Raw genomic sequence first — 27724 nt, forward strand, 5'->3', positions numbered from 1 at the left:
TTCCCCTTTCCTTTCACCACAGTTTTGGGTTTCCCTCACTGAGCCATCCCTGCATCTCAGCCAAGTGCTGCATCCTGAACATCGGGAACAGAAGGACCCACAACCCCCCAGGCACCACGGGAGATGAACCCAGCCCGGAGCGAGCATTCCTTTCCTCCTCACCTCTCGCAACACCATCAAGGATATTTCCCCATTTTTGCCTTTCCTAGATCTGCTCTTAGAACTCACAGCCAAAAGGGTCAAATCCCCTTAATCCATCCCTGTCCTCCAGCTCACCTCTCCATCCCAGCATCGCGCGGGGCAACATCCCCCTCTCCCCACCTTCACCCCAAGGTACCACCAACCCCCCACGTCCTTCGCAGGCACTTAATCCATTACCAACTTCACAAAGCCGGGCCGGGGGAAGCGCCGGGCCAGAGGAGCAAACAAACGAGGCAGGAATAAAGCCCGGCTCTCAGTGCCGGACCCGCGCGTGGCTGGGGGTTTATTTCTTTCCGCACTTCTCCTCCGATGGACCAAACCCTTTTTTCCCCCCCCTCCCGACTGCATTTCACTTGCCGCCCCATAACAAAGCCGTCACCTCCGCCGCGGCTCCGCTCCGGAGAGACGAGTTACAATTACAAATTGCCACCACAATTAGTGCTACTTCTTAGAGAAATTAGAAAGGGGAGAGGAAGGCTCGCGTGCGATTGATTGCTATTCATCCTGCTTTACGGTGACCTTGCTCTGGAGACGATGATATTCCTTCAGCCTGGAAACCGGGATTTAAAAAAAAAAAAAATTAATTGTAAATTAACAGTAATAACACACATTTCCTTTCAATTAATTTAAGCAGAATGAGGGGGCGTGAAGAGCAGGCGTTTGTTAAGGCCTGTACAGTTTAATTATTTTTTTTCCCCCCACGAGATAATGTAATTAATTTATCTTAGAGGAGTAGGGGGACATCGAGGATGGGGGAGAACAAAGCAGTTAACAGGCAATGGAAAAATTAAGAGCCCATTATGTAAATGCAGCGTGTTTTACAGCCCTAGAGTTGGGGGGGGTGTCTGAGAAATAAGTAAAATAGCAAGGCTGGCTGTGCTGGGGAAGGCTGTAATTAAGCAGGGCTGGTGCTGGGGGAGGCTGGTGGCACCCCACTGCTCAAGGGGAGCTCGGGGGGGGGCCTTGGTGCACCCCCAGAGCCTGAATGGGGAAGGGGAAAGATGCTGGGGGCTTCCCCAACACACACATTGAGGAGGGTCCCTCTCTGCCCCACAGACCTCAGCGAGTTGATGTTGATGAAGCCGGTGGCGTCGGCGGGCTCGTAGTCCCCTTGCACGTTCATGCTGTGGAGAGAAAGGCACAGTGGGATGGGATTCCTGAGAGGAAGCAGGGCTGCCCTTTGGGAAGGGAGAATTGTGGGTGACCCCTGAGCTGGCTGCTCCCACAGGCTGATGCTGCTGCTGCCCCTCATCCACTGTTGGTGGGTGTGGGGGGCTTGGGGCAGAGTCCCAGCCAGCCCTGGGGAAGGGGCACGTGGCTCAGGAGCAGCAGAGCCATAGGACCACCCTGGTGGCCATTCCCAGGTTCCCCAGGCCCTGCTAGAGACACAGCCCCAAATTCCTTATGCGGTCCTTCATGTACCTCGCCACCCTTCCTCCTCATGCTCTGGCACCAAGCAGGGATGCTCGCCCTGTCCTGGAGCCATGCCCCAGGTATGCCTGTCCCATGGCAGGCAGGGCATTGCCCTGGAAAGGGAATGGAATCCTGGGCAGGAGGCACTGCCCTGGGCATGGAACAGGGACATCCCCAGCACCAAAGTGAGGTTTATGGTTGTGGCAGCCGGTGCCTTGGTGTCGCCGATGCGACACCAAGCACATCTCCCTCCCCAGAGCAGCAGCCACCCACTGAATCCCAACTCCAGTGGTCTCCTACATCCCCAAAACACACGGCTCATTTCCCAGAAACTGCAAACCTGAAAGAAGGAAGTGGAGGGAAATAAAGAAGAAAAAAAAAAAAAAAAGAGTTTACAACGATTTTACCTCCCCTGACGGGCTACAGAAAAACCTCTGTGCTTTTATTTTTGCTCATTCGAGTGGTTCTGACCTGCTCTATAATTACGTTACTTTCTACCTACTGTGCAGAGGCATTTCCACACAGCTCTGCCTCTCACAGCTTTCTCTCGGGTTCCTGTGACGCCGTCACTCAAAGGCTTTCAAACCAGCGATGTAGAAATCAAAAAGAAAAGGAAAATGGTTGGAGACACAGGGAGAATAAGTGCCCCTGCTTTTCTCTCCCTCTCTCTTTTTCCTCTGTCCCACCCCCCTCCATCCTCCCTTTTTTTCTTCCCTCTTTTTTTTTTTTTATATTTTTTTTAATACTTTATTCATTTAATCTCTCCAAGTGAGAGTGCGAAGCATAATGAAGGGTTGGGATGGATTATTAGGAGCTGTTGATTTTGAGGGGGAGGGAAAGGGGGAAAAAAAAGCCGGAGAAGAGAAAGAGAGAAGATAATTTGACATTTACTCCGACTGATCTAAACTCATTCGGGTATATTTATGGCTTATAAAGTGTTTAGAGAGATTGAAAGGGGTTGAGGGAGGGCTGAGGGGGGAGCGAGCGAGAGAGAAAACAACGCGGAGAAAAGGGAAAAGCCAGAGGGGGAAAAAATTAATACTGACTTAAAAACATGGCTCGTGCTTCGGCTGGATGCTGGGCCCAGAGGATGGTGCCACTGGGAATGGGATGGGATGTGACAGGATGGGATGCAACAAGGCGGGATGCAACAGGATGGGACGGGATTCTCGCTGCCACCACCCCTGCCCACCCTGGGCCCCCCAAGCCCCACTCACCTCACCAGCTCCTCGTTGTACAGCGACCGTGGGGACTCCCTGCCCAGGATGTAGACCTGGCCCTTGAAGACAGACAGACGGACGGTGCCCACCACGGGCTCCTGCGAGCGCCCGATGCAGTGCCGGAGGAACTCACACTCGGGGCTGTGCCAGAACCCTGCGGGCAGGAGGCAGGGTCAGAGTGGGAATGGGGCAGGCTGGAGTACCCTGCGGTGCCCACGGTGGTCCCCAGGCTAAGTCCTGCAAGGCAGACCCTGGGTAATTTCCACAGGAAGGGATGAGAGAGGGCAATGCTGAGCTGGGACATCCACATTCAGCTCTGAGAGAGAGAACCTCATGTGTGTCCCTTCCCTTTGGCAGCCCTTGGGATCCCACTGGGAGAGGAGGCTGGAATGAGCTGGTGGAGAAGAGACCACAGGACCATTCTCCTTCCATCAGGGGTTGATCACGGAAATTAAGAGATTTGTTAAGTAGGTATGAAACCATCACTCGAAACCTACCATCTTGGGAGGGTCAGGTGGAGACAGCAGCCCTCTGACACCCCCCCAAGCCCTCTGAGTCCAGACAGTGAGTGCACCACGGCCCCCCAAAACACATCCTGTGGGCGCAGCCGTTGGCATGGCCAGCCAGAGGCCACCACAGTGCATGGAGGGGCTGTGGTCCTGCCTGCCAACCCCCATGCCCCTTCTGTCTCTAAGCGGGGTAATTAGCCGGGAAGCCCTTGGAGACCTGGAACAAAGCCTGGGAGATGTAGAAGGAGATAGAGGTGGAGAGAGAAAGAGCCCATTCACAGCCCTCCGGTCACCCCCAGGTTTTATCTCTCCCATCTCACTCCCTGCTCGAACACCGGTGCCCTCTCACCTTTCCCTTCCCAGCTGGGCTCCGGGGCTGAAGCCATTAAAGAAACAAACAATTTCTTTTGTTGTTTGGCCTCGCCAGCCCCCGAGTGGGGCCGTATCCTGCAGCCTCGTCCCTGGGGTCTGTGTGGCCCCGCTCCAAGACACAGCACCCCTGCAGCCCCTCACCCCTGAAACCACCTCCCTGAACAGACTGCCCTCAGCTGCCCCACCACAGCACGGCCAAGGGGCTTGGGGACCCCCTTCCCTGCAACCGGCACTGCCACATCGGCAGGAACTCCAGCTCCAGGCAAATAAACCCCTGTTTTTGGTAACCACCCTCCAGGTACAACTCTTCTAATATTGGGATTGATGCAGGGTTGCTGCATCCCTGTAAAAATAAACCCCAGACACATTAAAATAATAACCAGCTGCTTAAATCCTGACTCTGACAGCTCCAGGTGGGAGGAAGCATCCCCCCCCCCCCCCCCCCCCCCCCCCCGTCCTTACTCCCCCACCACAGACACTGGAAGCGATCCCCCTTAATGACCTTCCCACCATCCTGCCCTAATCACCACGTGGGCAGGGGGACAATGGCATTTCCGCACCTGGATGTACCTGCCGGGATGGAACCATCTTCAAAGCCACCCCTCCACAATGGGATCAATGGGAACAGGCGGAAGATAAACACTAATTCCCCTAAAAACATGGACTGGCTGCAATAATGAAGTGTTAAAGGAAGGTGAGCTCGAAAGCCTGGCCTCCAGCATGGGGATCCAGGGGTGCTGTTGGGGTTGTTCCTTGGATTCGGGATTGGCTGCCAGGGAAGTCTAGGACCATGCTGGAAATCCCTGAGGATTCAGCATTTGGAGCAAGGGAAACAGCAGCCTTTGCCTGGCAGAGGTAGGGAGGGAGAAGCAAAACCACGATCCCCTGAGTGGCTCTTTAACCTGGTGGCTGCACAACTGAGTGGTTAGAAATAAACAAACAGGTTTATGCCTGAACTAAAAAAAAAAATAGTCAAAATAAAGGCAGCCCAGGTCAAAGTCTAACAAAAATAGCCAGAGACAGGAGAGGCATCAGAGTGTAAATGAGGCTGTGATCTAAGGGAAAGGTAACCAAGACTTCTGCAGCCCCTGCAGGGCCCTAAAATATGATTTAAGCAGCAAAGGGGCTCAGATATTAAATGCCAGTTGCTGAGGAAGATGCAGGAGGGAATGTCCTTAGAGGGGAAGGTGACAAGCACAGGGACCAGAAAGTGCAGGGGAAACAGCCTGACCCAGTCCTGGCTGCATCTGCTGCTGCCCAAAGCCCAAGCTCCCAGTCAGGTTATTTACAGGGGATCTTCCATGAAAGATCCCATGGGAATCATCCCAGCCCCTTGCAGTTAGAAACACCTGAGAAGTGATGGGAGGAGGAACTGAGAGCCCAAGAAATCAGGACCTATGAAAGTGTTGTTTGGATGGGGGCAGGAATCCCTCCAGTGTTGGGTCTCCAGGGATGTCAGTTCTGAGCTGAGCACCCAGGTGTGGGCAGTAGGGGTTTGAGTCCACTTATGGCATTTTGGGCTAATCCCACTTCCTTCAGTTTAGCACCAGTGTCTGGGTTGGGGTGAATCCAGAGATCAATCCCCAGGGCAGTGATGATTCCCTTCCCAGGGTGCCATTCCCAGCCCTGGCAGCCTCCTGGCCCAGCGAGCTGTTCCCTGCAGCACAGGGGGGGCCGAGCTGAGGCCCCTCAAACTCAACCCACGAGCTGGAGCTGCAGCTGCTCCACAGGAAGGAGGACACAGGGCTTCATTTCTGTCCCTCACTGCAGGGGTGAGCCAGTGTCCCCTCATCCCTTCAGGCTCCCAGTCCTCTCCAGGCAGTGCTGTCCTGGTCCAGACTGGGAGCCCCTCCTGCAGCCCCAACCCGCAGTGCCCCTGTGTGGGCTGTGCATCACATAGCACAGCCCGGACCCTCCATCCTGCAGCCCCCAGCACCTCGAGGGGCCCCTGTGCCACACCCCCCTGCCAGGGCATGGGAAGAAGTCTCTGGCTTCAAATCCCATGGCAGGGATGGCCATGCTGGGAGCTTGGGTGCCCCATACCCCAGAGTGTTTGAGTCCTTTTGGGGTGAAAGCAGGCAGAGATGGAACGGGTTGGAGGTGAGAGCTGGGGAAAGGGGGACAAAGGGATGGTGAACTTCATCCCGTGAGACATCCAAATGTGTTTGTTGGGACGAAGTGGTGGCACTGGGCTGGGAGAGATGTCGGGAGCATCACCTCATGGAAGACAGCATTGCCTCCCAAAGGCAGGCACGGAGCTCCCTCGGCAGGAAAGCAGGCAGAGTGTGAGACTGAGCTCAGCCCAAACCCATCTCTTCCCCCAGTGAGTAGCCTCAAAATCCACACCTGAATTTTACAACCCTGAGCGCACGCACTGGTGGGACCTGCAACCTCCGGCAGCACCAAAGGAGGAGGAGGAAGGCTGTGAGGAGGCTGCAGTGGCAGGTCCAGGCTGAAGGACCATACATACCGTTGTACACCAGCTCGGAGAATTTCAAGGCGAGCCCCTGCTTGATTTTCCGCACTTCCCGGTCCATGGTGAAGGCCTCGATATCTAAATGCGCGTGGTATAGGATCGTTCCCGCTGGGGTCTCATAGATACCTACCCATTTTTCCAGGCAGGGGGAAAAGCAGAAAAAGAGAGAGAAACGAATGAGACCAAAACTGTCAGCAAATGACAAAAAATAATGACTTGGCTGACAGAAGGAGCCGTGGTCGAGCGCATTCAGCCTCAGCTCGCTGTAAAATGCATCTGTCATTATATTCATGCTGGGGCCGAGACAGTCCACTCCGCACCTTGCGGAGAAAATTTCTAGATTCCCCTCTTTGAAGAGGCACTCTGACGAGGCTAAATGACAGGGTTTGGGAACCGATCCCCCCCACCCATCCGTGCCCAACGGTCTGCGGCTGAAAACCTGTAATTAGCGGAACGACGCGGGGCACAGGCACGGGGAGCGCGGGGCCTGAAGTACCCTCCTCTCCCCTCGGCTGGTGAGAAAGAGCCCCACACGTCCGCTGGGAAGCAATGAGGCTACCTGGGGGCTGGGAGGGAAACCTCCTCTGGGGCTGGCAGGGCCCCCCCAGTCCCTTCCTGCTGCCCCCCCCCCCCTTTCCCCTCAATGCACAAGGCCTGGGGATGGAGGATGCTTAATTGTTTCAGAAAGCTGCTCCTTTGTTCCAGCTGTTCAGGGCTTGTTTTCTGCATAATGTGGTTACTTGGAGTTTAAATACAGTAACCATACAGTGCTCCCGTCCTGGTCAGATGTGGGTGGAAAGGTGGTGGGGGAAACACTGAGTTGGTCCAGCAGGGAACACGTGTTGGGAAAGGTTGTAACCTGTCCATGGCCAGGGCTGTTCCATCAGCATGTCCTTGCCTCCTGTCTGCCTGTGGGGATGGTCCCTTCCCAACACCAGGCAGCTGCTATGGCATGGGAATGGGAATGGTAGGGGGTTTTGCTGACACACAAAGAAACTCTGTAAGAAACCATCCCCAGTGAAGGGGATGTGTCCTCAACCAGCTCCAGCCCTGAGAGAGGGTGAGGGGAACCCCCATGGCAAAAAACCTCACCAGGCTCTGCTCTTTCAGTGCCCTGGAGAGTGGCACAGGCACATGACCCATCTCAGAGTGGCCACAGTCCCACAGACACAACAGGAGCCCTCTCTGCATGGCAGCCCAAGCCATTTCCATCAAACCCCATCCCAACCAGTGTCCATGATTCCAGCATCCTACAGGCACAGAACATGATCCCACTGTCCCAAAGGAGAGCCAATCCCTCCTCTCCAGCCACTCCAGTGATGTTGCAGCCTAGTCCTGACAGGGCTGTGGGAGCAGACAGCCAAGTTAACACCAAACCCCAGCTGTCCTATGGTGGTGGCACAGGAGCACAGAGCTCTATGTCCCCTCCAGCCCCTGACCATGGAGTGGAGCCCACCACTAACACAATTAATACTCCCTCTTTTCCCCTCAGGAGGTGTTAAAGCCAATTTGAGCTGATGATTTGTGTATGTGCCTTGACCTCCACATTCTGCCCATCTGTGGGTCCTAGAGGATGGGGGACCAGAGTGTGTCAGCCAGGGCAGAGGGGAGGGCAAGCTGACAGCCACGCTCCAGCCTCGCCGCTGCCAAGGAGATAAGAGACACCTTCAAAGTGACACTCGCAGCATCTCCAAGTGTCTGTTTTCATCTCCCCGTGTTTACAGGAAAAAGACAGAGGTGTCAGCACTGCAGCCCAGTGATGCTTCAATCACCCCATAATTACTGTTGGGGAAGGGGGGACTGGAGCTGCTGGGGGGGCACATGGAGGGGGGCAGCCAAGGAGACAGCTGCTGCTACTTAAAATTTTCTAATTTGTAACCTTGGCTGTCACTTCACCTCCATCCAAGCAATTTTGCTGTGCTGAGTGCAGGCTGTCACTCCCGACGTCATTCATGGGACAGGAGGGGATGCAGTGACTTCCCCAGGGAGAATGCTGCCCTTGGGAAAATGCTGCCCAAATTTCTACCCCTGGTCCAGGGCCGAGGCCAAGCTCGGCCTGATAAGTGTTCATTGCAGGGAAGGGGTTTTCCACTTTCCTGCTCCATCTCCTCAGTGCATCAACTGGAGGAAAGGGAAAAGGAAGGAGAGAGCCAAGGGGAGGAAAAGCCCCAGCCAAAGGCAGCACTCAGCTTTTGGCAGCGACCATCCCCTCCTTCCCACTTCCTCCCCACTGATTTCATTTACTTCACTTAATTAGCCCCCCTTCGGAGTTAAAAAGATAATTTGATAATGAGGATGTGAAAAGGCGGGAGAGGCAGGGCTGTGCTCCCACAGCAGCCCAGAGCCCCCGGCAGAGCTGTGCCCCCCCCAGCCGGCTGCAGCTCCACTCCCTGGCACCCCGTAATTAGCCACCTCCTCCCACTAAAACAAATATGGCAAAACCGAGTTAATAGGGCTTAAAAGGCTGGTGCGGGTGTGTGCCACGTGCCCCTCGCCCATTAGGCCTTAACGAAGTTCAATTAGGAGCTTAGTAAAAAAAAATCAATGCAAATGAAGTTTTCTCCTCTCCGACTCCTCGGGTCTGGGAGATGAGGGAGAGGAGGCACCTTCACTGCCACCTGCACAGCATGGAGGGATCAGTTCCTGCTGTTGACTGTGCCTCAGTTTCCCCAGCAGAGCCGGGGTCCCTGTGCTGCCCCAGGGAACCTGCAGAACCCTGAGTAAGCGGGGTCACCTCACACCACTGGGATTTGAGGGATCATCTCCTCCAAACCCAGCTGCCATCTCCTGCACCACTGACCCTAAGCCCATTTGGGGTCCAAAATACTCCTGGCAGTGAGGAGGTGGGGTCACCTCGAGCTGCCCTGCACCCCAAAACCCCCCAGGGTGGGACAGGTACCCACAGCACCCTCCTGGTTCCAGCCCCTTCACGTCCCAGCTCTCCATCTCTCCCACAGGACATCTGTTGGAGCAGATTTCTCAGGGGTTTTTCTTAATCCCAAGAAGCAAAACCAGGGGCAGGATCCTGCTCAAAGCAAGTGGGGGACCACTCCCCAAGGTCTTGTCCCCACAGGAAGCCCACCCCAAGGTCTCATCCCCACGGTGCACACCCTGCTGTCCCCACAACGCCCGGTCCTGCCGCGTCCGCCGGCGCACAAAACACCACAGCGATCGCTCAGCAATGTCATGCAGCAGACAGACATGACAGTTAAATGGGGTTTAGAGAAATTATTAAATGCTGGAAGGGTCACTAGAGCGTGTCAGTGGCTCTTAAAAAAAAATAAAATAGATTTTGACAAATTACTCAGCATCCTGAATGCAAATGCGCCGGCTGGCGTGCGCGGGTCGGGGCTTTTCCTTCCTTCTTTCGGTTTTAATTTGATTATTCAAACCCAGATCAAATGATTTGGGGTTTTGTTTCTTGCCTTTTGCGGTGGATGCTCTTGTGAAGGGCCCTGTGGTGGGGAGGGAGAACTTGGGCTGAGTCTAACCAAAATATTTGCTCTTGCCCTGCACAGAGGGCAAGTTTAAAGAAAGGGAGCATCTAATTAGGTATTAACGAGATTTAAAATAAAGACTGGGGACAAGGAGATGGGAAATGAAGCTGAGCCACCTCATTACTTAGTTCTGCACAGGGCAGCTTGCTGCCTCCAGAGGTTTCCAATGGAATTGATCCCAATGGATGATCAATACTGGGAGTCACGGCCTCCAAAATGTGTAGATAAATCAAAGAACTGGATTTAAAAAAAACCCTCAGTGACTTACATCAGCCTCCTGTGTTTTGTACCGGTATTACAGAGCCTGGCACCCTCCAGGAGCATCCTCCCACCAAACCCACAGCCTGGTGTTTTTCCCCCTGGAGATGGGTCTCACCTGGTGGCACTGGGACCGCAGGGCTGGCACAAACAGTGGCACCGGCAGCGAGCGGGCAGCTGCCATCATTAGAGAGCAATGAAAAATCTCTGTCACAGGGAAATCTCCATCAAAAGCTGATGGGGAGGGAAAGGGTTGCTGGGGTGACCTGAACCACACCCCCCCCGGGGTTTTCCTTTTTTGCTGTTTAGGGCAGGGATGTCACCGCAAGCTCACCTCTGGACTTCATCCCGACGAAGCGGTTCTCCACGATGTCGATGCGCCCGACCCCGTGCTTGCCCCTGCGAGGAGAAGGGAAGTTGCAGCAGCCCCATCCCCACAGTGGGACACGGGCAGCTGTGAGAAGTGGATCAGAGGGGTGGACAGCGGGGGACAAACCCCAAATGGCAGCATGATCAGCTCCTGAGCAGCACTGGTGACCATCGGTAGTGACCTGGGGCCAGCAGCACCACAGGCAGCCATGGCACTTGGGCCACTGGAAAATAAACCAGTCAAGGAGACAGGACATGCCACAGCTCTATTCTCAACAGCCAAAGTAATTTTAAAACTACTTAATTACGTTTAGAAAATTAACTACATGGAAAAGTTCATTCCCATTCACCACCAGGGGGATAAAGGCAGGGGCATGGAGGAGGATTGAGGCGGCCAGATGGCACTTAGGAAGAGCAGGTGCCCTCATGGGTGCTGCTGTATTTTTGGGCAAACCCCCAGGGCTGGTTCTGTGCCAGTGGCATTGGAAACAGGGCATGGGGTGGCACAGGGCAGGAAACCCCAAAGGAGCTGCTGCTGTGGAGGCAGGGAGAGGACAGGGCTGTGAACCCAAACAGCACATCTCCATGCCCCCAAAAAGCCAACTCTTCACCCAAAAGGCACACTGAGCCCCCTTGGGCAGGCAGGGAGAGGTGAGATGTGGGAGCTGGGGGTCTGGGACTGAGCTGGGACCATCGGCAAAGGGGTGCCCTGCAGGCAGGGGGTGCCCCGGGGGCTCAGCCTCTAGAGTGGGCAGGGCAGCCCTCACCCAGTGTGCAGCTGGGGCACATGGAAAATGCAGAGGGGGTTCAGAGGACTTTTTAATCCTCCTCATGCACCGAAAGCAACACCCTGGGGCATTTATTCCCTTGTGTTCCTGGCCCTGGTGCCCAGCTCTGCTTGCTGGCATTTAGGGACAACTGAGACCCAGCTGGGACCATCCCATGCTCACACTGCTGACCACTGTCCCTGGGCTCATCAGGACGTGCCTGCTGTGAGCATCCTGTTTCCACCCCACCCCGGGTACCCTGGGGGTCTGCCCTTGTCCCTGCTGCCAAGGGACAGGGTGGCACTCACGCGATGTCGTTCAGGTACACGAAGAGCTCCAGGGCCGAGGAACGAGTGGCTCCGTCCCCAATGTTGGTGACCTTCACTGGGACACCTGCGGAGGCGGGGAGCGAGGACAGGCGGGATCAGCTGGTGTCAGGATCCCCCCCGGAACATCATCCCACGGGCGTTAAATAGATGTGACAGATATGAACTCTAAATAACTTCTTAAAAAGGCATATCCAAGCTGGTGCGAGGGGGAGGCGAGGGGAGGGGGGACCCACCTCGGGAGAGAGGCGAAATAAATAAATAAAAAAAAGGCCATAAAAACGTCACCCCTCCCTTTTCCCCTCTCTTTTCCCTCTCTCTTTTTTAGGGCCTGTGAAATTGCAACCAGGCCCTTAACTAATTGAATTTCACGCTCCGCAATTGTCTTACAGCACAGCACCTTCTGTCCCACCAGCCCCTGCCGGGGAGGGGGGACACGGTGACAAATGCGTGCCCCCCCCCTCCCTCGCCAGCACGGGGGGCGTCTGGGGGGGGGACCCCCACACCGGGGCACGGCTGCTCGCACACGCACGCACACGCACCCCGCGGCGGGGTGCTCCCCGCCATGAATTAATTATTGCACCGTTTCTTCCCCCCACCCTTTTTTTTTTTTCCCCTTAATTTTTTTTTTAAGGGCGCCGGGCAGGGGCAAAGCCAGGAGGGAGGGGAGGGGGGGAAATGCTGAATAGAAAGAGGCATTTTTCTTTAGCGGTGTGAAATGAGCAATAAATGTATTAGGAAGCTGACAAGGGGGCTGCGGGGCCCACAAAGAAAAGCGGTGCGGAGTTGGAGGCTAATCCCCCCTCCATCTGCCCTCCTCATTACCATTTAACGCACTATCAGTTGCCAATCAGCCTCAATGCCTCCCTTTCTAGTCTTTATTATATAGGCGCCCGCAAGAGCCCGGTCTAGTGACGGGGGCTGTCAGCTCCCCACCACTGCCCCCCTCCCTCTAAACCCCCTATTTTCCAGGGGTTTATAAACTCAGTTGTAAATTGCTATTAAATGTAACTCGCGGCAATAATGAACCTTAAGCTGCTTCTCGGCGCGGGCCCCCCCACCCCGCGCCCTCCCCTCGCCCCGGCTCTTTCTCTTCGCATCCTCCGCCGGGGTATTGGCCCGGGTCCGCCCGGCGAAGAGCCGACGTTGTCGGGGCCGTTGTTGGTGAAAGCTGCTTAGCCTTTGAAATAGTTAATAATTAGATTAAAACTTCAAATAAATTAACTAGGGGCTGAATGGGCTGCTGGAAGGAGGAGGGGGGGCTGCTCCTTGCAGGGGGATGGTTATAATGGAGCAGGGATGCTGGCGGCGGGGAGGGGGTGCCCCCTCCCAGCGGGGCTTCCCCCCCAGCCTGGGCTGGGCTCGCTGCTGCTGCCAGAATGGATGGTGGCACGGGGATGGCCGTGGCTGCTGTAAGTGGGAGATGCTGCCCAGTGTCCCCTCTCTGGTGAAGGCTCCGGGGCTGGGCCCTGCCATTCGTCCCGGGAATGTGATGGGGTGTCCCTGTCTCCTTCGTTTAACATTGATAGTACCAAAGGCCAATCCTGTTGGAGCATCTCCTCCACTGTGACACTGAACAGGGTCACCTGTGTGTTCCCAGGACCACCTGTGGGCCAACCTGCAGGAGAGAGACCCTGTGCCCACTACACCTCGATGGCTGTAGAGGGGACTCAGAGGGGTGCCAGCAACCCTGGGATCTAACCAGATCCTCTGCACAGAGCCCCAGTGTGCTGCAAGCACCATCCTCATCCCTGATGCCATGAGTTCACCCATGTGCCCCCACTCTGGAGATGCTTCTAGCTGTCAGGGAACCCTGGTCCTGGCTGGGAAGTTGGGTTTGTCTTTGGGGGACCAAGGCACAAGGGTCTGGCAGCAAGGAGGCTCTTACCCCGCTCAAACTCAATCTCCAGCACATCTGGGGTGTCAGGAGAGGTGGCCGGATCACGGGTCTTCGTGTAGAGCCCGGGGGGAGCCTGATTCTGTGGGGAGAGGGAGAGAAGTGGGAGAGTCAGTGGCATTGCCATGGCCAACACTGCTGGCATTCCCAGCCCCAGACTGCATCCCACCATCCCCCCGGTGCATCCCACGTCCCACAGTGAATCCCCCCTCCCCGGGGTGCATCCCCCATCCCAAAAGCATACCCCGCCATCCCAAAGCGCAGGACCAGGGCGGCACATCACCGGCGCTTACCGGGGCCCCGGGAACAAAGGGGTTGGAAGAATCAGCCAATTTTTCCCCTCAACTTGATCTCATCTTTTCCTCCAACGCCCCCACAGCTGGAGGCGGGATGGCTGCGGAGAAGCAAGTCAGGCAGGGAAAAGCGGGACGCTGGCAGCGAGCGGCGGGGCGGGCGGGTGCCCGCGTGTCCCCGCACCTCGGCCGGGGACCGAAAAAACTAATGAGGAGCCCTGACCCCAGCAGGTGCTCCAGGCGCCACCGGCTCTTTCATGGTGCTCCCGGGGTTAATACACACGGGGGAAAATAGAGCGGCGAAGCAAAAACCCATTTCAGAGCACATCAACCTTTATGTATATTGTTTTTTGTGAGATTTATAGGAAAGAGGCATCTTATCTCCATCAGAGCCAGGCCAGCGGAGGCTCGGGCGCCGACGGTGAATTGCCGCAATTGAAGTGCGTGCCAGAAGACGGGGGGGGGGGGGGGGGGGGGGGGGGGGGGGGGAGAAATACAATAAAAGAGAGCTCTCCGTCCCAGAGAGCAAATGCTTTGCAATTTCACGTGCCCCCTCGGCACTCGCCCATGATGTGACTGCACTTGCTGACCCCAAAATACTTTCAGATCGGTGTTTGCAAACTCCTGTCTTCAAAGGGACTCCCCACCCAGCCACAGCTCGGGGAGGTGGAGGGGAAACTGAGGCAAAGAGCACCCAGGGCATGTGCAGCGTGCTGGAAAGGCAGGAAGCCTTTTAAAAGGTGGCAAACTGGTATTTGCCCACTAGACCCAGCTGGCGAGAGCTGGAGCTCTGGGAATCCCTGGGCAGTGGGGCCCTGTCTGCATCCACCCACCCACTGCTTGGCTCACATGCCCTCTCTTCCTCCTCTCGTTTTTAAAGTACAGCTCCTCTCCTGCTCACTTCATAGAATACTTTGGGATAGAAAAGACCTTTCAAGATCCCTTTTTCTCTCTTCTCTTCCTTTCCAGCAAGGTAAAAAAAGACAAGGTATAAAGCAAGTCAGGGAAAAGAACCCTCCAAAATCCAACCAAGTGGTTGCTTTAAAAAAAAAAAACAAAAAAAATTAAGCTTTTTAGAAGGAAAATTAATTTCTCTACAGAAGTTTTCATCTAAAACTTTCAAAGATGGGCAGTAAGAATTTTAGTGAAAACTTCTATTTATTTTTCTCCAAACATATTTATATTTGCTGGAGCACTGCCAGCACCTGAGGGAAGCCTACCCAAACTGCAAACATCCCCTTTTCACCAGGGGTACTCCCCTTGCCTCACCCCAAGCCCTGGGGTGCACATCCCAACAGCATCCACAGTCCAATCCCAGGAATACAGACATAACTACCCAAGCATATGCTGCAGCAAAACTCCCCTCAGTTCTCATTTTATGCCATTTTTGCCCCTTTCCCTTGTTTTAAGGGAGAGGCGCTGGCAGGCAGGCGCATCTCCCCGTGCCCCTGCACACAGATTACACGGGCTGTGGATTTCAATTTTACATCGTCTGGCCTTTCCTAGCCCTGATCACACTTATTAACTAGAGGAACCTGCGAGAGATGATGAAAAACTTTGAGTTCAAAAGGAAAAGATGGAGGAAGGGGGAGAAGAAATACCGGAAAGTATTAAAAACTCTTTACTAAACATTGGAAGTCAAAGTCAGGTAGTTTCCAATTTTCCGAGCCAACTATGAAAACCCCTATTAAATAAAATAACTAAATAGAAATAAAAGTGACATTTGGCTTGCATTCCATCATTACGGTGTGAGTCTGTCCTCTTTTTATTCTCTCTCCTAAAAGCACAGTTCAAATGACAAATAGTTTGTTGCAGTGTATCAATGCCTTCTATTTATCCCTCCCCGCAGGGGGGCTAGTCCTGCAATGTCATCTTTAAAGGGGAGAGAAAAAAAATAAAAAGGGGGGGAAAAAAGGGAAAAAAAAAAAGGAAGAGTGTGTGGAAAGGGAGAGAGGGAGGGGGGAAGAAAGAAGCAAGAAAAACGGGGCAAGAAGAGAAGAAATTGGAAGCAAATGGTCCATGAAGTAAACCATGATGCAGAGCTATCGATGCCGCAAATGGTTTATTCATCCGGCTGATATTGTTGTGCCCGGGACTGAATGAACTCTTTCAGAGTGCCATATGAAGTTAAAGCAAGTAAATTTCTATCTTTCTCCGCATTAGCTGCCTCATTGCCCTTCAATCGGGCCTCACAGAGGCAGAAAATAGCTCAACCATCTGCTTTCAAATCCCTGCGTTTGGCAGGTCCCGGGGGTTTGGGGAGGGGAGCCCGCCGTGCCTGGCACCTCGGATCCTGCCACAGCCACCAGGTGCCCGGCACTGCTTCCCGGGCCGGGGAGGGGACGCTGGTGACACCGCGCTCAGGGAAGTCACCTCCCAGCGCTGTCGGAGGGTGAGATGCCCAAGCGGAGGATGCTCGGGGACGGGGTCAGGGCACTGGTCAGCCCCGTTTTTCCAAGCTGGCTGTGGGAAGGAAGCGGGCTTGGCAGAGCCTGGGGACTGGGGGTCTTCCGCTAGAGAAGAGGAGGGGTGCTGGGTGCGGAGGGGTGGGTCAGGAGGGGCGCGGGTCAGTGCCTTGCCAGCTCCAGATAGAGGCACGAACACCCATCCCGGTGCCAAGCGCTCCCCTGGAGGAGAGGAGGCTCCACGGGAACCCGGCTTTGCAAAGCCTGACCCACAGACACCCCTCTGGAAGGCACCAAAGGGGGAGCGGGACCCCCTCTCCACCTTCCCCTTCCTTCCCCCGCCGGAGGCACGCGTCAGCCCAGCTGCGGGGAGCCGGCTGCGGGCGCCGAGCTCCAGCGGCTCCTCTCCCTCTCCTCCTGCCTCCCCCTCCTTCTCCCCGGGTTGTCTAATTAGCGCTGATGGATAGTTTAAGTAGCCGCCGAGCGCGGTGACCCGCTGGAGCATGAACAGCGCCGGCAGGGCCAGCGGGCGGCCGGACCACGAGCACTGCTCGGAGCGGCCGGAGGTGTTGCTGCGCTCCCAGCAGCACCTGGCAGCAGTTCCCAGCACCACCGCCGGGCTCGTGGCCCCGCTGGGAGTCAGAACTGGTGGCCCCATGGATGCCCTCACTGTTTCCAACACCTCACCCATCCAAGGGCAGGTTTTACCCCACAGAGAGAGGGGATGGGAAAGCGAGGAGGGCTGGGCGAGCTGCAGGGGCCAGCCCGAACCTCCGTCACCAGCTCCGACTCTCCCACCAGCACCTCATCTGTCTAATTGCTCCTTTATTGCCGCCCCGCGACATTGTCCCCTCCAGTGTCACCCTGAAGCGGTCCCTTCCCCTATTCATGCCGGCGGCAATTAACGTGCCCGGGGAGGCGGAGGGGCCGGGGCGGGCGGCGGAGCCTCCCCGCACACACGGACGGCCCCGCCGTGAAATTTCCAATTAGGCTGCAAACACACGAGACGCCCCCGGCCCCGTGGCTGCCACGCTGGCCGGGTGGCCGTGATCGATTACCTTGGGGTTCTCCAGGATCCCGGCTTCGTAGCTGCAGCAGGCAGGGAAGGAGGGAGAAGTCACTGTAGCACCTGCAAACTGCAACCCCAAACCCCACCGGGACGACAGCCCCACTCCCACCACCCCATGGATGGAATGTTATGGATCTCCAGGGGATTTTAGCAGTAACCCTGCAAGGAGAACCAGGCTTGGGAGAGCCCAGGAGATGGATGCTGCAACATGGGACATGGACAACTAGGCAGAAAGCGAGGCTGGAGGTTTGGGGGTCACCCATGGTGAGCAGGTCTGGGATGATGGAGGTGTGAAGGGCCACGAAGGATGAAGGGGATAGGGGCCCCAGACCCTGTGTCCTCACCCCACAGAAGCTCCCCACCTGCCTGGCCACTCACCTGATGTGCATGAGGTTCTCATCCACGCTCCAGGGTGTCTGGGGTGTCACAGGCACCGGGATCCCATGTTTCTGCCAAGAGAATGAGAGTGGGGGTAAGACAGCCTGTAGGGAATGCCAGCCCCCACTGGCACCATTTCCCATTAGTGAATGCCAGCCCCCACTGGCACCATTTCCCACCAGGATCAGCCCCAAAAGCTCAAGGGCACAGCCCATCATCACCAACAAGGCAGCACAGAGCAAGCTGCACACCCGTGTCCCTGACCCCAGGCAGCATTGGCTCCCACCACAAGGGCCACCTTGATGAGGACATCAGGGACACAGTGTGGATGGGAGGACAAGGGCTGCCCCAGACCTGCCACAGGCTGAGAAGGGACCCCAGAGCACCCCACGAACCCCAGCAATGGGGACACCAGCATGGACATTGTGTTTTTCCTAGGTCCAGGTCCAAGATGGTGCAACATTCTCAGGCACATGGTGGGACAACGGGTTGTCCTGTGAAGGCCATGAGTTGGATTCAATGATCCCTGTGGGTCCCTTTCAACTCAGGATGTTCCATGATTCTCCCAGCTGGGCTGCTTAGCAAGGGGAGGCGACGAGGACGCAAATCCCCAAATCCACAGGATGCTCTGGAGGACTGATGCTCTGCCATGAGGGGACAGCAACACAAACACGTGGCAAAGCAGCTGTGGAGGTGTCCCCCCCAAGCCTGGGCACCTCGAGCCCACCATGCCAGGGGACAGGCGGCCCCACACCGGCTGCCTCCCCGGCACAACGCGCTGCTCCGAGCCCAGCTCCCTAACAAGGTCACTGGTGTGCTCAATTATCCACTGACATTTCAATGGGGGAAATTGCCTGTGAAGACGAGGTGAATACGCAGGGGAATTAGCAGGAGAGGTGATGGCAGCAGGCTGACAACTGGAGCCAGCGGGGACATGTCCCACCCTGCTGGCATGAGGAGATGGGATGTGCCGGCTGTGGGATGGCCACAGGGAGACAGGGGTGGAGATGGCAGCTCTGGGCTCCCACTGTGCCCTGACGTGTCTGTGTTCTGGCACGTCAGTGTCATCACAGCAGGGACATCAGCCAAGGGCTTGGCCAGGGACGGAGGAGCAGGGGCTGAGCAGAGGCTCCTTGTTTGCCGGGAAGAGGGGAAGGAAATGCTTGTGGTTGTTTCATCATAGTCCTCAATCCATCACCCGAGATGGGAACAAGGTTCTGAAATACCTCCTAAGGCTGCAGAGGGACCGACTCGGCTCTGGTCCTGGGGGGACGTTGCCTCAGGTCCTGATTTGCTGGTCCCACACCACAATTCCAGTGCGGGACCCCCTGGGATCCCTAATGTCCAGATCCGATCTAAACCCTCCCTGGCACAACATGAGGCCATTTCTTCTTGTCCTATCACTTGTTATTTGGAAGAGGAGACAGACCATTGGCACACTTATCTCACCTGAGATATACAAATGTATCTTTCCGACCTGAATAATGAGCCACCAGCCCCAGCTGATTTATTTTTCTCAGCCAGCCCTCTCCGCCCTCTGCCTCCTCCTGGCAGCCCATGCTCCCCAGCCCATCCTCACTCCATTTCAAACAGGATCCTCCAAGTCCAGCCCCACGTACCAACATTTACTGAGCCCAGGCAGCCTTGGCTGGAGCCAAAGGTGCCACAACCAAAGAGAGATCTTGTTCTCAGACTCTGTCCCACCTGGCTCTGCCTGCAGCCATGGCTCACCCTGGAGCAGCACCCACGAGAGCTTCCCCCTTCTCATTAAGTTATTTCAGCCTCAGCTGGTTGTGGGGATGAAGCAGCTGCTGGCACAGGCTGCTGCCAGAGCAAAGCTGGCTCTAGCCCCTGGGCAGCAAATCCATGGCAAGAGCTGTGCTGCAGTGACACGGATCCTCCCTTTCCCTGGTACTAATGGAGCCCCAAATATCATTCCTCAAGCACCAAGGTAAGCACATCCAGGTGCTCAAAGGACCTGGCCACACGTCTCCCTCTCCTGAGCATGAAAAAGAAGAGAAATCCCCCCTTTTTTTTTAAAACTAAACATAACCAGAGACTGAGAAGTACTAGGAACCCTCACCCCACGACCTTTCCTCTTGGAACTGGGCCCCAATCCATTTCGTTTCCCTTTCACCCTCCCCCTTCCAAACAAACAAAAAAAACCCCCACAACCAAAACAAAACCCCCCAAACCCAAAACACGTGTTCCATTTTCCATATAATAAAACCGCGGCGCTCTTAATAACTCCCCTACTTGACAATTTGTTTGGCAACATATGGAAAGCTCTCGTAAACTCGCCCCTTCATAATACAACGGCAGATGGCAAACACAATCCTCAACACACCACCCTCTCCTGGCGGCCCTAATGGGCTCGGAGGGCTCCTCACCCCACGGCAACATCCCTCCAGCTCCACACCTCGCCTTCCCAGAGATTACCCAGGCAGCTTCCACGGCAGCTATTTAAAAACTGAAGCAATTTTCTGGTTTATGCACAGAGCTGCCTTTTCCCTTTTGATTGATTGAGCCGAGTTGTCAAGCATTTCCATGAAGTCGCTTAAAAAAGAAAGGTACCCTGGTGGGCACATAAAAACCTGATGCAAAACTTCTAATATGTTTTATTGTAACTTGTACTTCAAAAAGGAAGGGACAACAAAGGTGAATGTGTTTGCTTTGTCTGCCGCTCAAGTCAGGGAGCTGGGACCCGTTTCCTTGGAAAGCAGGTTACCATTAATAGCCAGGTAATTATGGGGCTTTTAAAAAGGGAGGATGAAAAAAAAAAAATAGAGGCTGGGGGGGGGAAACCCCACCCAGAAGGCTCCAGTGTGGTGCTGGAGGGATGTTGTGCAGGGCTTGCTGCTGTCACCTGCCAAGCCATGGTGAGCATCCTGTGGCCATCCCAAGCTTCCTGGGGCCACACTGAGCATCCCACAGCTCCCCTGAGCTTTCCACAGCCACCCTGAGCATCTTGTGGCCTCCCCAAGCATCCCATGGCCACACCACACCAGCTCCTACCTTGGCATAATCCATCAGCTCCCGGCGCCCAGGGAAGCGCTGGTAAAACTCGGGCAGCCTCCACGGTGCAACAACCTGGTGGGAGGGCAGGAGCATGAGGTGAGAAGCCCCCAGCCCTCTTGTACCCCCTGGGCCCCCTTTGCCCCTCGGAGACAGGACCCACAGGGTGTTGGTCCCCCAGATGAAATTTAATCTCCCAGCACAAGGGTGGAGTAACCCAGACCCCTGGCCCTAACCAGGCACTGGATGCAGGGGGGAAACAGGCAGCATTGATTATCCAGCAGCTGCCTTGATACTGTTTCCTCTGTGGCCTCGTGGTGTTTGGGGTAAAAATAGGTCAATTAAGGATCATTACAGCCCCCTCAAATGCCAAAACGTAGCTGTGTGCAGCTGGTAGCTTGTTAAAGTGAGGCATGGCCCCTTGCCTCGGTGTTAAAACAGAATTCCCCACCAGCTGGGGAGAGGCCAGGAGCCCGGTGGTAGGATGATTTTCGGTGCCTTACCTTGATTTTGGGACACAGGGCATAGCAGGTGAGCTCAAACCGAACCTGGTCATTGCCCTGAAAAGTGAATGGGAGATGCTGAGGAGTCACCCCTCACTAGGGCGGGCTGGGAAGTGGGTGCCCCCCACCCTCATCCCACTGATGGGGGACAAGATCTCATTCCTGGACCAGCTCACACAGGGCCATACAGCATCCTCGGGAGAGGAATGTTGCCTGACAGGGACACAGGTTTGGATTTGGTGAAAGAAACAGCAAAATTAGCAGGAAATCTTAAAAAAAAAAAAGGCAGGAACATTAAAAGTGCAGATGACAAGTCAGCAGCTCCCGGCTCTGCTACAGCCCCAGGGCTTCATCCAGGGAGCTGAGAGGCTCAGGAGCTGCTGGGCAAGCACATGTGTGGCAGTGCACACGTGTGGTGGTGCACGTGTGTGTAACAACACACACATGCAGCCTCTGAGGTGCTGCTTGGCTTCAGTCACAGCTCCCCTTGCAACACTGAAGACCCCAGGCACAGTGGGCAAGGATCCTCTGTCCCATGGGGTCTCTCCTGGTCCCTCTCCATGGCTTGTTTTAACCCCAAACCACCTTTCCTGGAGCTCCTGCTAGCTGGGCATTCAAAATCCCTGTGCAGCTCATTCACCAGGCTCCAAGGGAGACAGGCTGACCACAGAGTCACCCAAGCCGTGCTCTGCCCTGGGCTGACACTCCTGAAAGCTGAACCAACAGAAACCCAGATTCAGGTATTTTTCCCCCAAAGGCATCAAAGGACACATGGAGAGAGAGGGCAAGGTGGGAGGAAAGACCGTGGTGAGCAGGAGGATTCAGTAGCTCATAATTAATTAGCTCTGAACCTCCCTTTACCTTAATTGGCCCTTGCTGATGAGGTACCACTAACGAGCCCAGGTAGCCGGGAAGGGGTGAGGAGGGAGGCTGGAAGTTGTTAGCACCTCCAAGGGAATATCACTCGCCAAAGCCTATTTTCCACCCGCACCAAGGGGCAAACAGAGCCCCCCTTCCCTCCTATCGGCCCTGGCCTGAAGGATACATTTACAACCGGCCTGGGAATTCCCTAAGGACTATTACACTCAGGCGAGTACGTCCACCAAAGTACTCATTTCCCTCACAGGCCCAAAACACGTCCATCTGCTCCGGCAGCGGGGACACCCCAGATGGTCCCATTTAAGACGCCGCAGCCGGGTCGAGTTACTCGCGGTCGGTCCCTGCCCGTGCCCGCAGCTTAATGGCTTGGGAAGCAGGAGCCACCGAAGGTGTCCCAGCCAGCGGGGACGGCTGGTGGCACCCGGGAGCAGAGGGGGACGTCATCTCGTTGTGGGTGTGTGACTCCACGGCACCGTTTAGTGGGGGCTTCCGAGAGGGGGCTGCTGGGGATGGGTGAGATGGACGAGAAAGGGGTGCAGGGACCCCACCACAGGAGGAGATCGTGCCCCGTCTCCTGGGTGCTGGCACGAACCTCGACAGCCTCCCGGCTGCACCTAACATCCCCCTCCTAAGCAAGGTCCTCTGCCATAGCTGGGGACCCCCAAACCCAGCCGCCCCAAACTCACTGTAATCCCTCGAGGGGGTCACCTCGCCTTGCCCCTAGGCCACGATGGGCACGGGCTGCGCTTTGGGGCCCCGTGGGAAGGGAGGAGGAGGTACTGGGCAGGACCTGGGTTCACCCACTGAGCCCTCACCTGCGCCAGGTGTCCCCGCCCGGGCTGGGCAGCGTGCGGGCAGCGGCTGGAGGTGCCGGGGATGGCCCACGGTCACGGCTCGCAGGTTCCACGCCCCCGCCACGCTCCCCGCGGGGGATTCCCCCTCTCCGGGGCAGGGACTGGCCCCGAGCATCTCCTTTCTATGGTCTCTGGCTGCCTCTAGCGGCAAAGTGTCGTCCTTGCGTCGGCGGAGACAGCGGGGATGGGGACAGGGACCGAGACAACCGGGATAAAGACAGGAATAGGGACAGGGACCGGGAGAGCCAAGGATGGGGACAAGGATGGGGACAGGGACCAGGACAGATTGGGATGGGGACAGGGACCGGGACAGCCAGAGCTGAGGACAGGAATGTGAACAGGGACCGGGACAGGGACTGGGACAGTCACATGTATCCCAGGATGCCCCTAAAAACCACGGAGGGTGCTGGCTCAGTCCCAGCTGGCTCCTGGCCTGGACAGCCCCAGTCTGTAGCAGCATTTTCAAGCTGCTGCCGAAAACAGGGTGTTCGGCTCTGACTCCAGCCTTCCCGATAGGGAGAGGGAACCGAAATCGGGCACAGAAATCCCAGAAGCGAGAAGGAAGTGTTGAAACACAGCTGAGTTTTGCACGGCCCTGCAGAGCACCCACAAAACACGCCGTGCACCCAGAGCTTGGCCAAGGGACCAATCCCTGCCCTGTGCCCCCGTCCTCCCTCACCTTGCCCGTGGCCCCGTGGGCAACGTGCTGGGCTCCCTCTCGCTGGGCGATCTCCACCTGCCTGCGGGCGATGCAGGGCCGGGCCAGCGCCGTGCCCAGTAGGTACCGGTCCTCATAGAGCGCGTTGGCCTGCACTGCCGGCCAGATGAACTCCTCCACAAACTCCCTGCTGATATCCTCGATGTAAACCTGCAGGCACAGAGGGAGCGTCCTGGTGGGAGGGCAGCTAAGGGGAGAACCTGCTCCTCTTAGGGATTTGGGGACAGTGCAATGAAAGGTCCCTTTGTGTACCCTTTCCTAGATGCTGCTAAAAGGCTTTGGTGCAAAAGCTCTGGAAAAGGGATTTCTCACTGCCGCTGTCCCTCCTCCCAGCAATGGGATATGTGAGACCCCAGGGCTCGGCCCCACACCAGGGAGCAGGGGGAGCTCAGAGCCCCCAGAGGGAGGGACACTGTTACCTTCTTGGCCCCCAGTGCCAGCGCTTTCTTTCGTGCTGCTTCAAAATCTTCCTTCTGCCCAATGTTGGCCTGGAAAGGAGGAAAAAGTACCAAGATTGAATGTGAAAGGAGACCACAAAACCTGAGTGCAAGCCCAGTCTGGCACAGGGCATCACGCATGGCATAACAGAGCCCATGCTGGCTGGGCTTGAGGCCACCCAGGGTGGGCAGGAGGGGGGTTCCCCCCTGAGATGGCCATGCACCCCCCTCTGCCAAGCCCTGATCTGCTGCCCTCATTAGCAGAGGGTCATTATCTGGCAGAAACAGGCTGTGCCACACAATCAACTCAACAGATTAACATCCAGGCTGGACAATGGTTAACCAGTGAGACCAGGATCACCACCATGGCTACACATACACCAAGAGCCCTGTCACCCACCTGGGTCCCCAGACTGCAGCTCAGCACTCCCTCCACCCCCAGCCCCCAGGGACAGGGTTCCTGTGATGGGGTTTGGAAAAGAGCTCACCAGGTAGGCGATAACATCGTAGCCTTGCTCCTTCAGCCACACCAGGATGCAGGAGGTGTCGAGGCCCCCACTGTAGGCGAGGACCACCGTGCCCTTGGACTGAGCCATAGTGCTGACAAAGCAAAGGAAAAGGGGTTCAGGATGCCCTCAGCCCCTGTTGCAGCCATCAGGAAGGATCAGTTGAACCAAGATCCCTCCTGGGGCTGCAGGGAGCAAAGGGAGGGCTGGGAGCAAGAGGAAAAGCCACAGCAGCATGGCCACATCCAGGCTGCAGCTCCCAGCCAGGGAGGACACCCTGCCTGAGCACCAGCCAGTGCACCCGATGGTGGCTGGGCAATGGGAGGATGCCAGGGAACCCATCAGAGCTGCTTCACTCTTACCTTTTCTCCATGCTGACAACCCTGCAGCAGCCTGCCCCACGCTCTGTAAGCACCCTGCAATGCCAGGGGGCTGGAACTCAGGCGCAGGCGCCCAGCTGTGGTGAAGGCACAGCTCAATGCCTTGCTCGGGCACGACCCAGCACATCTCAGGCCTCTGCAGAGAGCCACCCACCACCTCAGCCCCAAGTGCCCTGTGGCACTGCTGGGCGTGACATGGTTGCAGGGCTGGGGGGTTTGGAACTGTCCCCCAGAGCCCAGCCCAGCCCCAAGTCTAATTAATGTCCCAGTTACGCTGCCCGTGTTTTCTGCCAGCACGAAACAGCTATGTGGGGATTCGTTGCCCCTCACCCTCCAGACAAGGATATCAAGGATCTGAGACAACAGCAGGAGACGGTGGAAGAGGCCTGGAGCTCAAGTGGAGGGATGGAGATTCCAGGCAGGAAGGGGCTCCGCGGCCCCGGGGCCAGGCTGTGAATCCCAGGGCCCCAGGAGGAGGCGATGCCAGCTGACCCTTGGCCAGGGGAGGCAGACGGCGGAGCCGACCAATTCCTGTCCTGAGCAACTTTCATGCTGCTGCCGCTGCCAAGTCAGCACAATCCTGCTCCTGCAGGCAGGGAAGGCGCCCTGCTGGGCTGCTCCTGGCTGGCGCACCGGGAACCTCTTCCAGAGTGATGTGGTTATGCCGGGGTGTGCCCCAGCACCCGCATCCTGCCAGCATCCCACGGGCATGGCTTGGAGCTACTCAAGAGCAGGATCTGCCCAGTCACCGCCAGGTTCGCGCTGAGGAGCAAAGGGGGTCTGGCAGCCCCACAACCTGCATCTGGCTCCCTGAGCCTGCCCGTACCCATCAGGCTGCCACGCAGGCAGCACCCAATGCCCAGGCTTGAGCAACCGGCATTTCCCTGCTCGTGGGGCCCCGTGGCTGTGCCGAGCTGGGTCCCTGCCCAGGGAAGTTCAGCCGTCCCTTCCTCGCTGGGGCATTTACAGGAAGGCAGTCGCAGTTCCCAGAAGGGCCCAGCCCAAGCGGCTCCTTTCGAAACTAATTCCTCCCTTTACCCCCAAACTCATCCCTGCTGTGGCCACCATCATCGCTGTGGTGGTTGCCAGCCTGACTAAGCACCTCTGAGACCGGGCACGCTCGCTCCACAAGTGGCCCAGCAGGGTTTAGGGAAACACCTCCAACTTTTGCCTGCTCAGACACGTCCCCACTGCCTACAAAATGCCCGGGGGCACTTTGCCCTGGAGATGCATCCTGCATCCCAGAAAGGGTGTGGGGCCACCAGCGTTCCCTGCTCTGGAAACAGGGCTCGTGCCAAGCCTGCCTGCCCAGGAAGGGAGAGCCCCGAAGTTTCAGTGTTAGGTGGCAATAAATCAGAGCAAACAAAGCTCAGTGAAGGGGAACACAGCGGGACTTTCTCAGCCCTTGTTATTATTCCGTAGCAATTTCCGTGTGAGTTGGGGCAGGGTTTGGCTTCTACCGGAGAGAACTCTGGCTGCCCTGCTCCAAAGGAACACTGGGCTTTCGGTTTTAAAAACAAGGAAAAATAAATATATAAAAAACGGAGGAGAACGAAAAGCTCGAAACTTTGGTAAAGAACTGTCTTTGCCAGCTGGGCTGGAAGAACTGCCGGGATGCTGCCTGCGGGCTGGGATGGGGCAGGGAGAAGGGCAGGGGCAGGCAGGAGGGGCAGAACAGGCTTCCCAGGGTTTCATGAAGCAGAGGCATGCAGGGATGTGCTCACGGGTGCGGGGGTTTGTCTCAGCATCGCTCCTCCACCTTGTGCAGGTCCCATCCTGCCCCCCAAAATCCCCAGCACAGAGTGGGGAGGGCAAGAGGTGGTGCCAGCTGAGGTCCCAGCTGCCCTCCCTTGGGGTGGGTGAGGGGACTCTCAGAGAAATGGGATTCACTTGGAAACCCCATGCCCCAAACTGAGCTAGGAGGGGCTTGACTGCAGCCTGCACAGCGCTGGGAAGGGGCTGGCACCCCACTGCCCTGCTGCAGCACCCAGGGATGAGGGACACCCGTGGGTGGGTGGAAATGGGACAGACGGGGTGAGGGGACACATTTCCCGAGGCAAAAGCCCCCTTTTCCCTCTCCCTCCCATCCCATGCCTGCACTCACCCACTCCTGGTGTCCGGCTGCCCTCTGCACTCTGGTCCGGTGCCTGGAGCATCCTCCTCCTCCTCCTCCTCCTTTATAACCGGGCCTGGGCAGGCGGAGCCGCCGCAGGACAGTCCCCCATGGGCACCAGTCCCCGAGAGAGGCCCTGTGCTCTGCCTGCCCGCGGGATACCCGGCACAACAGGAGGAGGCAGCTGCCCCCCGGCCGGGATGGAGTGGGTGCCCAGTCCCAGCCCTTGTTTGGCTGCTCTGGGTGCTGCCTTCCATGTCCCCCCAGTCCTGACCTCGTCAGCAGCCTCCCCTGGAGGACCCCAGGAGTTGGAAAATGGGGGGCAGATGGGAGCCAATGCTCTGCAACCATCTGGCTTCCCTCCCTGGACCAGCGAGACTTATTTGAACTACTATTGGATTTATCTGAAGCTTTATCAGGAGATGCAGGAGCCTGAGTGGGCAGGAGGAGATGGGGCAGGAGGGACAGAACCAACCCACCTTTCCCCCCTGCACATACCCAGGACACCCCAGACCAACAATAGACCTGGTCTTAAGGGACAGGAAAGCCCCATCCCAAAGGACAGAGACTTTAGGGGGAAATGTCAATGGCCACACACAGGTGCAGCAAGAGTGGGCTCCAGTGATGGGACCACAGCACCCTCACCTGGGTGCAGTGCCACCATCCCACACCATGGACTAGGACTGAAACAGTCTTTTGGGAACAGTCTCTACCTTCACTACATGCAAAGAGGCCACATCCTGCTCCTACTGACCAAGGGACCAGATGCTGGGGCAGGATTGGACCTTCAGGGACTGGACAATGTCTGGATGTGGCAATCTCCCTTCTATGGTCCAAGGCCAGGCAGAGAGGTGTCCAAAGCCCCAGGA

At 56.6% G+C, this 27724-nt stretch overlaps 1 protein-coding gene across 4 annotated transcripts; it reads right to left on the minus strand.

Annotated features, from left to right (window-relative positions):
* Window positions 1-441: 441 nt before the first annotated feature.
* Window positions 442-27127, minus strand: ASS1 (argininosuccinate synthase 1). 4 transcript variants are annotated; one of them, XM_064676890.1, is made up of 16 exons: window positions 26847-27127; window positions 24725-24778; window positions 24345-24456; window positions 23839-23907; window positions 23381-23569; window positions 20969-21025; window positions 20466-20540; window positions 17451-17521; window positions 17062-17092; window positions 13297-13387; window positions 11391-11475; window positions 10281-10345; window positions 6186-6317; window positions 2832-2988; window positions 1260-1325; window positions 442-751 (listed from the first exon to the last, which is right to left on the minus strand). In XM_064676890.1, exons 1-16 carry the CDS (start codon window positions 27110-27112, stop codon window positions 697-699), a joined length of 1575 nt encoding a protein of 524 aa, XP_064532960.1. In that variant the 5' UTR covers window positions 27113-27127; the 3' UTR covers window positions 442-696. The 4 variants fall into 4 exon arrangements, with proteins under 4 accessions (XP_064532960.1, XP_064532963.1, XP_064532961.1 ...); XM_064676893.1 differs by lacking the exon at window positions 26847-27127 and adding an exon at window positions 25073-26623; XM_064676891.1 differs by lacking the exon at window positions 24725-24778.
* Between the last annotated feature and the right edge of the window lie 597 nt (window positions 27128-27724).

Source organism: Pseudopipra pipra, chromosome 20 (assembly GCF_036250125.1).
Source record: "Pseudopipra pipra isolate bDixPip1 chromosome 20, bDixPip1.hap1, whole genome shotgun sequence".
In the NCBI taxonomy this organism is placed as follows: domain Eukaryota; kingdom Metazoa; phylum Chordata; class Aves; order Passeriformes; family Pipridae; genus Pseudopipra; species Pseudopipra pipra.

Excerpts from the sequence above, each read along its gene's own strand:
- ASS1 (XM_064676890.1), bottom strand. The coding sequence starts at position 27,112 with ATGGAAGGCAGCACCCAGAGCAGCCAAACAAGGGCTGGGACTGGGCAC. Across the intron at positions 17,522-20,465 it reads AGCTGATGGATTATGCCAAG|AAACATGGGATCCCGGTGCC; the intron begins GTAGGAGCTGGT and ends TTCTCTTGGCAG. Across the intron at positions 752-1,259 it reads ATCAACATCAACTCGCTGAG|GCTGAAGGAATATCATCGTC; the intron begins GTCTGTGGGGCA and ends CCCGGTTTCCAG.